Source organism: Phacochoerus africanus, chromosome 1, assembly GCF_016906955.1.
Source record: "Phacochoerus africanus isolate WHEZ1 chromosome 1, ROS_Pafr_v1, whole genome shotgun sequence".
Taxonomy (NCBI): domain Eukaryota; kingdom Metazoa; phylum Chordata; class Mammalia; order Artiodactyla; family Suidae; genus Phacochoerus; species Phacochoerus africanus.
Window position 1 is genome coordinate 122,566,670 of NC_062544.1, and position 14,050 is coordinate 122,580,719.

A 14,050-nucleotide genomic window follows, 5' to 3' on the forward strand; every position below is an offset into this window, starting at 1 on the left:
CACACATTCATTATTGTTTTAGAAAGTACTCCTTAGGCTTAAAAATCCCCGTACTGTTTTAAATCAAAGCAATTCCTATGGTAAGCTTCAGAGCCCTCTATTCTTAAAGGCTGCCTGTCTTCCTCACAAAGTCTCTGAGTCACTGCTCTGGAAATGAGGACTAGACATACACTCATGCTTTGTGAGCAGAGATCTGGATGGGGTGGTAGCTTTGGTCTTTTTCACTTGCCTCTTGCAGGTGCACGTCTTCCATCAAGCTGAGCAATTGTAAAATCTATCTCAGTACTCTCAGCCCGCTGAACCTGGGAGAGAGGCTCTGCCCTCTGGGTGTGGGCTAGGTGGAGAAAGGTGTCCTCTATCTTTTCAGCTATCCTCTCCAGGAATTAGCCTCTATAACTCAGAGATGGAAGAGATGCGAAAAGCTGGTGGACTGCTCTTCACAAAGAAAAAACCCATCCCTTGACTAGAATCTGAGGGAAAAGTAAACTCCATCTTCTTGGCCACATCTACCCAGAATGGAGCTTCCATCTGGCTGGGCTAGAAGGAATGGGTTAGGGTAAAGGAGCAGGTTGTTCCTCAAGTGCCACAGACCCTTGCTGCTCTTACCAAGATTTAGTAGGATTTCTTAAATAAATATTTATCCATTTGTTGAATGTGGTTAGGACAATTCCATAGACTCTAAGCTGTTTGGCTTATTTTTATTATTTTCATCAGTTATGACTGTTTTGCTGGGGAATAGGTCTGTGGGGCCCCTCACATTTTCATTCTAGGAGTAAAACTCCAACTAACTTCCCTTTAAGCCTCCAAGACTTAAAGTTTGCTTATTATCACAGCAGAACCTATCTTAATGTGACCAAAGCAATGTCTAATATAAAAGCAGAATTGAAGTAAACTCAAGGGAAAAGATAAAATAAGACTGATTTACCAACTCTTTCTCTGTCACATTCTTGTCCCTTAAAACTGAATAGCCTTTACTGGTCAGATTCCAGAATAATGCCTCTCTTATTTTTCCTTTGTTCTTTCTTTTGCCTCAACTAATTTATATGATGGGTCTTTGCATACTGCATCTTTCTGGTGAGAAATCCCAAGTTATTTGGGGCTATGTATAATCTTTAAAACACAGCATCCATTCAAAGTTGGCCATGTGACCATCATAAGAAAAGAAATACCACATATTTTTCTTTACTGCAGTTTTCCCAGATCCTAAAACACTGCCTGGCTTGCCTGACACTTGTTAGCTGCTCTCAAAACATACTTTTTGAATGAATGATAACCTGTGCCTCTTCCTTTGTTGTACTGGCTCTCCTGGGCATGAAAGTGCTGAAAGGATAGTTTGCCTTATAGTAATTTTCTGAAAGTATATCCTCACAGAGACTGGTTCAAACTGGGACCCTATCCGACCCCTATGTCCTCAGGAACTCTATGTATCAATAAAACATCTCAAGAGACATACAGCCAAGAGGTCTGGACTCATTTTCAAAGCAAGCTCAGGAAACAAGAACTATATTCTAGTATCTTTAACTGACACCACAGAACAGAGTATGGTCCCTTCAGTTTTGTAAATAAAAAGCAGTGTGAGGAAGCTGAACCCCGAAAAGAATGATGTTAAAAAGAAGGCAAAATGATTCTGGACAATCGGCACACTATAGGCCACAGAAAGACCTAACTGCCTAGTGATTCACTAAAATATCAGAGGATAGTTGTCCTCTTATTTAGAGCAGAACAAATCAGGCCTCTTCCCAAAGCAGTCAGAACCCTGCCTGAAAAGGAACAGGTCTAGAAGACCTAAAAAATTCCTGAAATGGTAAGAATTAAATGGTAGCCATTAAACCACCACAACAAGCTTCTCTGGGAAGTAACTGTTCTAGACCTGAGAATTTAGTTCAGTGTCTCCTTGTGTGGGATTTTGACACTAATATCCACCTACTCAGTGAGCCTCATGCCAGCTTTACCTACAGGCTCTGCCTGGACCCTGACTACTAACCTACATTGTCAGATGAGCTTAGCCAAGGACTTCACTTCAGCCAGACCTCTTGCTTTCTTATCTTCCCTCTCACCTAAGACTTACTCAACCCTGTCCTTTCTTGACTGCATTCTGCTTTACACAGAGTAATTAATTCATTAGTTAAGAGGTGAGGTGAATTCATCAGTCTTCTGCTTGCAACCCTGTTGGGATCTTGCGACTCTGTGTCTTTAACCTTTTTGGAAAGTAGCCATGTCTCAAATTTTACCTTCATTTCTTCCCACACCAAAAAAAAAAGGCAGCCCAGACAGAACAGGGTAACAAAACAGCTCTCAGTCTTTGCCCTCTTGGTATCAGCTTTGAGACACCTGGCCAAGTACAGCCTGTGCTTTCAAAGAAAAGGCAGATAACTTTGAAGATTTTATTTCACAGGGGACAAAAGATAAAAGTCTCTGTCAAGTTGTCATTAGATGCCTAATGCTATTCATGGTGGGGTGCTGGAGGCTCCCCTCCTTCTCTTTAGACCTCTAGCAGATTAAGTTTCAGAGCTTTAATTTGAGGAAGGATTTACAGCTGTTGAAGAAGTATAATATTATTTTCATTTGGGTTGTACTGGGCTGGGAAAGCCAGATTACATTTGTAGGAAACAGTATTAGAAGATATGACTGAAACCACCAAAATCAAATAAAGGGAAAACTTTCCAGAGAGCCTAAAAATAAGGGCCTGTCTTTTCAACACCCGCACATTGTTTCATTAACTATTATTCTGATTTATACCAAAGGATCCAAGCAGAAAGAAAGCAGGCAGATGGCAAAAATGCCTGAGCTTGCTGGACCTGTCCATTCATCAGTCTGTCATCAATCTAATCCAGAGGTGGGTTCCTTGGGTAAAGAAACAAAAATTAATTAACCCTTAGAGAAGAGGGGAAGTTAACATGGGAGGAAATAAAAGTCATGAAAAATATCCTACATTCATCTCCTGGGGGCACTATCTAATTCAGAGGCTAAGTGAAATCCATCAAATAGTCTCCAAAGTTTCTCTGGGCCACAGTCCATCCACCACCACCATATGCCACCATATGTGTGACACACAGCATCCCCCAGGTAATGACATATACAGAGAGTGTGCCTTTTCTCCAGAACAATCTTAAAGCAGTTTTAAAACCTGATTCTCCTTATTTGTACAACAAACCATAAATCACTTCAGGCATCAAAAAAAAAAAAAAAGTTTCCTCTGAGATGAAGCATGGAAAAAAGAGTTAGATGTTGCTTGTAGTTGTTTGTACTACACAGAACAGGGCAGATTATCAGCATCTCCTAGTAAGATTTGGAGATGGATAAATGGGATACCACAGGTATAGCTCCCAAATTTAAAATGAGTGTGCCAAAACCAAAGCCTCTAACATAGTGAGTTGAAGCATCCAGTTTCAACTGGAATATGTTGTTTACGGTTAGGGAGAGTTTGGGAAGCAGTGATACTTTTTTTTTTTTTTTTGTCTTTTTGCCATTTCTTGGGCCACTTCCGCGGCATATGGAGGCTCCCAGGCTAGGGGTCTAATCGGAGCTGTAGCCACTGGCCTACGCCAGAGCCACAGCAACGCAGGATCCGAGCCGCGTCTGCAACCTACACCACAGCTCACGGCAACACCGGATCCTTAACCCACTGAGCAAGGCCAGGGATCGAACCGCAACCTCATGGTTCCTAGTCGGATTTGTTAACGCTGTGCCACGACGAGAACTCTGGGATGCTTTTTATCATCAGAAAACTGTCAACTTTTGGAAATGGAGGAAAAACAGGAAGATAGCTACAAGCATTTTCCAGGGGTTACCTGATTTTTAAACTGTTGGTTCCTCTAACATTGGGTAGCAGTCCCCCCAAAAAAGAAAAAACAAACAAAACAAAACAAAACAATGTATGAGGATGATTTCTCTGATTTGTGCCAGGAGTTCTGATCTCTCAATTAGCAAAGAGGATGGATGCACCAGGTTTTCTGCAGGAAACCCTTTAGTGCACGTTGTTTTTTATACCTGCACATCTCTTTGGATAAGATAAAACTGTCTTAGCCCCAAAGTTAAAGTTGAAATGGGCCCATCACCAGTGGGCTCAAATACTTTTGCTTTTGTACTCACAGACAACATGATTAATCTGAATGCAGAAGAAATGTTAGAGGAAGGTACCTCTTCTTCAAATGCAAGGGGAAAACATGGTTTCCCCAGGGTCGTAAAGTGATGACAAAGACACAAGATAGAATTTAGGTCCTGACTTACCAATAAATGTATCAGATAAAATATCCATCCCACATTTCTCAGATTGCTCAAAAGAATTCCTTGGTGACAGTTGATAATATATTCTACCACAAGCTAATAGTCATAATTTCTCCGTAATTCTCCAAATCATGAAAAGGACATAACCTTAACATCTTTATCGTAGTCTCAATTAATAAACAAATGTTAATGCGAATGTCTTATTTCTAAATTTCAGTGTCATCAAGGAAAGAGTTAATGAACAAAGTTCTCTCCTTTTAAGAAATGATTTATTTTCTACACTACCTTTTCAGACAACAAAGTAGAGCCTCACTCCATACTTTGAGATAGGAAAAAAAAAAAAGTGCATAGCTTCTTTAGTCTTTGAACACTATGCAAGTCATTGGTAATGTAGAGCCTTGAAATTTGATACTGAACTGCTTCAGAAGTGGATGCCTGATAAGCAAAGGTAAATGGAGGAAAGAGGGAGTGGGTAAGGAGAATTAGCCATGCTGCTGACATTTTACTTCTCTGGGCTTCAGTTTCCTCCTCTGGAAAATGCAAGTATAGATTAACACAAGCCAGAAAGAAAAGGTGATCTCTAATTTAAAAAATAAATTAATAGGCCTTTAACTCATAGGCAGAAAAATGTGCTAAAAATATCCTCATGGTTAATCTATTAACCTGCACCAAGGAGGCAGTGTGTATGATGGTTAGAAACATGGGGTAGGAGTAATACCACCTGATTCCATATCCTGACTGCATCTTTTACTAACTGTGTTATTTTGGGCAAGTTACTAACTAACCCCTCTGAATCTCAGTTTTTCTATCTGTAAAAGAGAAATCATAAAAGCTCTGATACAGCAGGCCTATCGCAAGGATTAAATCAAATAACACATGTAAAGCTTTTAGCCTAGACCCCCAAGAAACACAAAACAGACATTAGTTATCACTATTAGAAATGCAATTAACAATAATTTTACTCAACTCTAACAACGGGGATATTTACACACTTGGCACATTCTTTTCCTGAGAATCTAAACAATCAAGAATCAAAACAGAGTTAGGAGGAAGATGGCATAAGGTTACATCCTTTAGATTAATAAAGTTGCCAAATAAAGCAATCCAAATTTAGAAAAATCTTTGAGCTATTCTGCAGTGACTGTGTCTGCTGTCACTTGGGAAAGGGAAATGCACGCTCCCTGCATTTTGGAGAGCTGTTCAGAAATGCTAGGTGACCCAACAAACCCGCAGCCTCCCCAGGAACACAGTTGGGCAGCTTAATTTGGGCAAGCGAGGAGAAAGCATGAGCCTAAACCCAGGCCCTGCCTGGTTTCCATCTGCGCAATTTAACCACGAGCCACAGTTCGCCTCTGCAGACATCAAGCCCAGCTGCCAGGGAAATGTTTCAGACCCCAACGATTTCCAGTTCAGTGGAAAGCGGGGGAATGGATGGTCTCAAAGCACATGATTTCCTCATATTTCATCAGTTTCCAGGCTTTAAACAATTTTAACCTTCCTTCCGGGTGGACGCAGAGACCGCTTTGCTCTAAGTGGAAATCACCAGAATGAAAATCACCAGAAGAAAACTTAAGCCAGTTTCACGTCCCCAGGTGGGCAATTAGCACTGTGACCTTGACCAACTCCTGGCTTCTCTGAGCTTCACTTTCCTAGTCTATAAAATGGGCAAAAGCTGGGGAGATGTGCACATTCTGTGTCAACATGGTTAATTTCTTAGGCACCATTTATTTTCTGTCCTGAAGTGAAATAGGCTGATGATTTACATTCACATCTCTCCCTAATTAAAAAAAAAAAATGAAAAAAGAAAAAAAAGAAAATTTACTGCCACATAAATAGTCCAGGGGCAAAGCAACAAGCCACTTGGGCAGAACAGTTGGTATCCCGCAATTCATTCCTTAATAACTTCAACTGTAATATTTCTGGGGCACATCAAAGGACCATAACAGCCCCATGTTTATAATCCCTCTCACATATAAAAACTTTCATTATGAAGCATTAAAGGCATCACTCTGTCTGAGAAAAGGGGATCAATAGGATTTGGCCTCCCCCCTTCCTTTCCCAGGGAAACGGCTTTTTCTCCCCAGTGATGACACGCTATTTGGCCAGAGTTTCCTCTGATGGCTGGTGATGAGCATTGAGATGAAAAATGACTATGATAAATGATAAAGGGGAAAAGGATTTCAGGAGAACATGCCTCTATGCCAGACACCCAGAAAGGATCCCTTTCTAATTAGCCCTAAATGGTGCTTGTAAACTGTGGCTTTGATGTGTGTTTGAAAGTCACGGGGATTCATTTTGACTTGGTTACTTTTACACACCCATATGTAAAAGATTTTTATTTTAAAAATGTTTTTAATGAGCATCCCAACAGCAGGATACTGGTGAGGTCCTATGGCAGACCTTAGTAACTAACACAAACTAAAAGGGTAGCCGTTCTTTTTTTTCTATTATCTATAATGCAATTATTGGAGTGAGAATTATAACATTCACTACAGCTTTTCTTTTTTATTCAGCCCAGCTATAGGATTTATATCCTTTATCTACCTTTCTTTCTTTCCTTCCTTCCTTTCTTTTTATTTTTTTGCTTTTTAGGGACACACCTGTAGCACATGGAGGTTCCCAGGCTAGGGGTTGAATCAGAGCTACAGCCACCAGCCGACACCACAGCCACAGCAACATCAGATCTGAGCCATGTCTGTGACCCACACCACAGTTCAGGGCAACGCCAGATCCTTAACCCACTGAGCAAGGCCAGGGATTGAACTCATGTCCTCATGGACATTAGTTGGGTTTGTTTCCACTGAGCCACACTGGAATTCCAGGATTCATTTCCTTTAAAAGATCATTCTAGATTATTTAAAAAGTTAGAGTCAGCACATGCTTTCCCTTCATTATAAACACATAAAGGTCAGAGGCTATTCATAGCATGCCCTAGTAACAATCATCAACAAACCACATTTTGCCAAAGCCAGAGGCCAATTTCTGGCTGTTCTTCACTTAACCACTTAGCAGTAAATGACAGCTGACTTGCCTAAAACTACATAGTAAGTGACTGAGCCAAGATCTGAACTCAAGGCCATCTAACACTGAGCCCATACTCATGATCATTATATCACAGAAAAGAAGCCTCATGGTAAATGTCCAAGAGCAGAGTTGGTAAACTGTATGGTAAAAGAGCGGATAGCAAATATCATCAGTTTTTTTGTTTTGGTCCTAGAAATCCATACGGATTCAATTAAGATTTGTAGAATGAATGAATTTTACCTTCGTCCTTGTTGGGCTCCATCCTACAGGCCTGTAAGGACTGCACTTTCACATCTTTAAGACACAAGAAAGAGCCCAGAGTCAGCAAAAAAAACATCAGTGATTTTGATGGAGGAGGAGCTTACATGTCTGAAGCAAGATCCTGGAGTGACACCACACCATGTGTGATGGACAGGAGGCAGGACATGGCTTAAGTCTTCACTCCCAGAGGAAAGGGGAGATTGCCAGTTACAGGGGGAGCTGGCATGAAGTTAGCTTCTTGATTAACCAGGGAAAGTAGCAGAGGGGCACGCCCCTCACTGGCCCTTTGTTAAGAATTACCACTAGTTGGGGCCTGGAGTAAGAATGTGGGAAGGTCTGTCAGGTGCATAGGGGGTAGGTGAAGCAGGCACTGGTCGAGCAGAGAGCAAGAAAACAACCACCTTGAGTGGCCTGTCATACATTCCTCTAGACAACAAGGTCACTGATGGTAAACACTGGACATAGGCACCTCCTGCAGCTAAAAAATTCATTTCCCACAACAGAGTTGGATTGATTCTGATGGATTGGCACACTTATGGGGGGGGGGGAATGAAGCCTGGGCAATTCCAATTCAGTCAGAAAAAAAGTAAAGAAGGATCAGGAATGGCAAAAAGTTGGAATATCTGTGTTATTCTCTGTCCAGTTAAGCGGCTTCCTCCATATGGAGAGTGTAAGCATCCCCCGAAGTGTGAGAGAGGAAAATAACTGCTTTCACCTCGCTGGCTTCCTACACTCCTGCCCTGCTGAGACTGTCTTTTGGTGACTACACAAAGAGCCAAAAAAGTGACTCCTTCACAGCATGAGGATACTTTCAGCTGCAGGACAAGAGGAGGTTTTCTCTTGGCCTTTTATTCAGTCATTCACAGGAAGGGACATCCTGTGACCTCATTTTCACTCTGAAGTAAGAGAGAGCCGAATGGCTTTCTGCCTCTGGGTTCTGAAGAATCTTCTCCCTTTGATGGCACCTTTCCACTCCTTTGGGGCCAAGTCCTCAGGAGGGGTGGGTTTCCTTGAGGACCAGCTGCCCACTAGAAACCCTGGGCAGCACCAGAGGAAAAGAGAGTAGAAGGAAGAGAAGCCCCAGTTTTGGTCCCATGAGGCTTTATAACCACTCTTTATTAAAAGCAATTCACATCCAGGGAAATTGCTTAGGACAAACATGTACTGACAGAAATATGAAAGGGATATTTGGATAGAAGACATTTCAATATGGCCATTTGGACAGCAACATTTTGAAGCAGTCATTTTGATGGTGGTATGAAACTACTTGGAATTTTAGTCCTTAATGTAGAGAAATACCTAACTGAGCAGTTCTGGATCCAAAATAATTGATATTTTCCACTTGTTTTTTGTCTTTCTCCTTGAAGACAATGACTACACCTCTCTTGATTACCACTGTACTTCACACAGATTAACTGAAAAACTAAATGACAATGACTACTCCTGCTGCTGCTATGACAACTTCTATTACTAGTCCCATTACTACTCCTGCCTTTGACCAGTGCTTACACACAGTAGGTGCATAATAATTTCTTGACAAAATGAACGGCTACCATCAGTACTACCATTATTGCTATATAAAAACTACTACCACCACTTGCACCACTATCTTTCAAGCAAAAGGCCTTAAAGTCAGCTTGAAAGGGGCTCCCACTGGCCACAGATGAATCAATTTCAACATCGAAAAGAACAATGAATACAGTAAAGTGAAATAGATCTAATGTATTAAGAATCCATGAATTCGATAATAGTATTTTTTTCCTTTTCTTTCCTTTTTTTCTTTTTTTTTTGCCATGATCACGGCATGTGAAAGTTCCCAGGCTAGGAAATCAACCTGTGCCACAACAGGAACCCTAGCTGCTGCAGTGACATCAGATCCTTAACCACTGTGCCATAAGAGAACTCACATAATTGTATTTTTAAAAACTACTGGCTCCCTTTACAAGTTTTTAGGGCACCAATTCATAACTGAGAAAATATATTTTTACGAAGGGGGAGAACTTAAGCATTTATCCCACCTTTACTCTATGGACTACACTTCAAGGTAGCCAAACAGGAATTGAAAGTTCTTCTTTATGGGGCATTCACAGCTGATAAGAGCAGGAGAAATGAAAGAATTAAAAACTCCCCACTTTGCATCTCTTAATGAAATAATGGATCTAGGCAACCACCACCAATGGCTGCTATAATATTGGCTTAAAGCTTGATGGAAGAACCTGATATTGGAGGAATCAGACTGAGAACATCTGAATCTATTAATTAATCCTAATTAAAAGTGGGATAACCAGACATTGCATCAGTGGTTCCAAAACTTTGCAGCACAATTAAATCACCTGGGGATAGATTTTTTTTTTTTTTTAATCCCAATGTTCAGGTCACATCCCCTATCAATTAAATCAGGCATCAGTAGTTTTGTTTTTTACTTAAAACAAAAACAAAAACAACAACAACAAAAAAAGATTTCCAAGGTGATTCCAATGTAAAGCAAAGTTTGGGAACCACTACATTTTGTGATATAATATAATGCAGTAGGAGATAAGCGATGCCCCCATGATATTGTTATTACCTAACCATCTCTAAATCGAACTGAACATTTATTAGAAATATGAGGAATACAGAAACACGTTAAACAATGGCATTACAAGGAAACAAAGAGACATCCAAATTGTGGGTATTCAATGGAGAGGTTCAGGGTGACCCACTTTTTTAATAAACAAATGGCATCTTTCAAAATGGGGGTATGGGGGTGAATTACACAGGAACAATAAAGCAGAAAAGGGAATAGGAGTGGTAGATGGATGTATAATAGGTTTCCTGCATCTGAAATATATTAAAGACTGTCAAAAGGTGGTCTTGACTATCTTTTGGTGGTCAAAAGGTACAAACTGTCAGTTATAAAAAAGTCATGGGGATGGAATGTACAGCATGGTAACTATAGTTAATAAAACTGTCTTGTATATTTGAAAATTGTTATGCCAGTAGATCTTAAAAGTTTTCATAAGAAAAACGACAAACCTTTGCTATAACAGATGATGACTAGACTTACTGTGGTGATCAGTTTGTAATATATACACATATCAAATCATTATGTTAGTACACCTAAAACTAATATAATGTTACATATCAATATCTCCCTTTTAAAATAGTTTAAAATAGTTTTCGGACTGGATTAATGAAACAAAAAATGAGCGACAACCCTTAAATAAAGATCAGAGAGAAAGAAGTAAAACAGTATTTACAGATAACATGATCGCATAAGCAGAAAAGCTTTAAAATCTACAAAAAGGCTACTAGAACTAATAAATGAACTTAGAAAGTCAAAGGATACAAGGACAAAAATACAATTTCTAACATCAGCAATGAATAAATAGAAAATAAAAGTACAAGTCCATTTATTATCCCATCCCCAAACATGAAATACATGCAAAACCTTTGTATTGAAATCTATAAAACATTGTAGAAAGAAATTAAAGAGCTAAATAAATGGAAAGATAGAGCATATTCATGGATTGAAAGATTCAGTATTGTCAAAATGGCATTTCTCTCAAAAAAATCAATCTAAATTTTCAATGCAATCCCAATCAAAATCCCAGGAGGACTCTTTGTAGAAATTGACAAACTGATTCTAAAATTTATAGGAAATGCAAATGAGCTAAAAAGCCAAGGCAATTTTAATAAAGAAGTACAGAGTTGGAGAACTCACACTATTTGATTTTAAGACTGACTATAAAGCCACACTAATCAAAACAGTGTGTTATTAGTGAAAGGAAAGATAAATGAATCAAGGGAACAGATGGAGACTCCAGAAATAGACTCATACATAAATGGTCAATTGATTTTTTATGAAGGTACAAAGAAAATTCAATGAGGGAATAGAATTCTTTTCGTTAAAAGTGCTAGAACAACAGGATACCATATGGGGGTGGTAGATTGCTGACCCTTACTTTAAACCATATGTAAATATGCCATCAAAACAGATCAGAGACCAAACTTTTAGAAGAAACCATAGGCAAAAAATCTTTGCAACCTTAGAGTAGACCAAGATATCTTAGAAAGGAACAAAAAGCATAATAAGCCAAAATTAAAAACTGCTTTTTAAAAGCTACTGTCATGTAACAGAAGAAAACATCTGCAACATACATATCAACAAAGGACTTATATGTAGAATACATAAAGAACTCACAGTTCAAAGGGAAAAAAGAGGCAAAGATTTGAAGACATTTCACAAAAGAAGTTATACAGGTGGCAAGTAAGTACATGAAAACATGCTCAACATCATTAGTCATGAGGAAATACAAATTTAAATTACAATGACATGAAACTACAACTAAAATTTAAAAGAGTGATCTTCCCAAGGATTGACAAGGACGTAGAACCACTGGAATGTTCATACATTAGTGGTGTGAATGTAAAATGGCATAGCCACTTTGGAAAACTCTTCTTAGCTTCCCTAAAGTATTACATGTATACCTAATAGACAACTCAGACACTTCACTCTCAGCTATTTATCCAAGTGAAATGAAAATATGTCCATACAAATATCGCTACTACAAGCAGTTTTGTTCATAATAATCCAAACCTGTAAACAACCCAAATGTAAACCCACAATGAATGAAAACACAAAATGAATAGAGAAAATGAGGACTATCTACATTGTATGGAGCAATGAGAAGAAACAAACTATTAATATATGCAACCACAGAGATGAATCTCCAAACCATTATGCTCACTGAAGGGAACCAGACACGAAGACAACATATTATATGACTTGATTTGTTAAAAACTCTAGAAAATGAAAAATAATCCCTAGTGACAGAAAATACATTAATAGTTGCCTGAAACATGGGACTGACTACAATGTGACATGAGGAAAGTTTTCAGGGTAATAGAAATGTTCCTTATCTTGACCATGATGGTAGTATCATGGAGGCATCCCTTTTAAAACTCAATGAATGGCATATTTTAAATGAGCACAATTTACTACATATAAATTATACCTCTGTAAGCTGAGTTTTTATAAAGATTTTCCCCAAAACAACCAGACCAAAAAGATGACATTCGGTATGAAACCACTCATATGAAGTGAAAAAATAGGCAAAAACAACCCATGGTAATACAACAGCTGCTATCTTGGAGGGCAAGTGCGCACATAATGACTGGGAAACTTCTTGGTTCTAGTGATGGGCTCTGTCTTTATCTGAGGAGTAGTTACATAGGCTGTTCTTTTTCTAAGTGTCGACTAAGCACTTAACCTGAGAACTTTTGCTGTATTTTTGTGACTTCAATAAAAGAATTAAAAGCAGGGGACTGTTAGAAATTAACAGACAGAGTAACCAAATGCAATAGGTGGATATGGTACAGCTTGGGATTTGTTTTGTTTTGTCTTTTGTCTTTTTTAGAGCCCCACCCATGGCATATGGAGGTTCCCAGGCTAGGGGTTCAATCAGAGCTGTAGCCACTGGCCTACACCACAGCTCACGGCAACGCCAGATCCTTAATCCACTGAGCAAGGCAGGGATCAAACTCACAACCTGATGGTTCCTAGTCGGATTCATTTCCACTGTGCCACAACGGGAACTCCACAGCTTGGAATTTGAAAAACTCAATGGAAAAAAATTGTAGAGGGACTGGAGGAAAAGTGAACACAGAAATTTATTGGATATTAAAGAATCATTGTTCATTTCATTGTACGTGTACTATAGTTAGAGCCCTTATCAGCTAAAGAAACATTAAAAAATATTTATTGGTGAAACTATATGATGAATAGGATTCACTCTAAAGTACTACAAAAAAATAGTTATTTTCATTTTTTAAAAAGTTTGGTCCTTTTTTTTTTTTTTTGGCTTATAGGGCCACGCCCATGGCATATGGAGGTTCCCAGGCTAGGGGTCAAATCGGAGCTATAGCTGCTGGCCTACACCACAGCCACGGCCACAGACACTAGGGATCCAGGCTGCATCTGCGACCTACACCACAGCTCTCAGCAATGCCGGTTCCTTAAACCCACTGAGCAAGGCCAGGGATTGAACCCGCATCCTCATGGATCCTAGTCAGGTTTGCTAACCGTTGAGCAGTGACAGGCACTCCCATTTTTAAAAAAGTTTAAAAAATGTAAAATAATGGTGAAGTTCAAAGATGGGGCAGAGAGTCAGAAAGACTGCACATACCTAGCATGCCTATGACCAAAATCCTACTCTTCGCATTCTGAAGATCAAAACAACCACATCAAAATGGCTGCATCAAAATGTCCTGCTTCAGAACACACATAGCAAGAAATTCCTCACGGGCCCAGAAACATGACAGGCAGGAATGGAATGAAAATTAAGGGAGTCCAATTAGGTTCTGAATGACAGCCAGGGAGATATATGATAAACAGTGCCCTTCCTTCCTCCAGAGACTTATCTATTTTGAGCCCAAAGAAAGGAAAATGAGCACATATTATCCAGGGGATTTCACCCCAGTTCTTCTGGTCCTCAGTTATCTCAGTCTGAGGAGGCTATCTGGGTATTGGAAGGGGGAGAATAAAACAGGAGGCAGA

The 14,050-nt window shown here is 39.4% G+C and overlaps 1 protein-coding gene across 4 annotated transcripts in view; it reads right to left on the reverse strand.

Annotated features, from left to right (window-relative positions):
* The window catches only part of FHIT (fragile histidine triad diadenosine triphosphatase), a 1,432,969-nt gene that overhangs the window by 862,280 nt on the left and 556,639 nt on the right, over window positions 1–14,050 (reverse strand). Inside the window, exon 2 of one of the 4 annotated variants that reach the window (XM_047778397.1) lies at window positions 7,492–7,545. The exons of the other annotated variants lie outside the window; for them this stretch is intronic. Within the exon in view, the coding sequence (XP_047634353.1) occupies window positions 7,492–7,513 (22 nt within the window). The 5' untranslated portion in view covers window positions 7,514–7,545. The remainder of the gene's footprint in view (window positions 1–7,491; window positions 7,546–14,050) is intronic. 4 annotated transcript variants of the gene reach the window in all.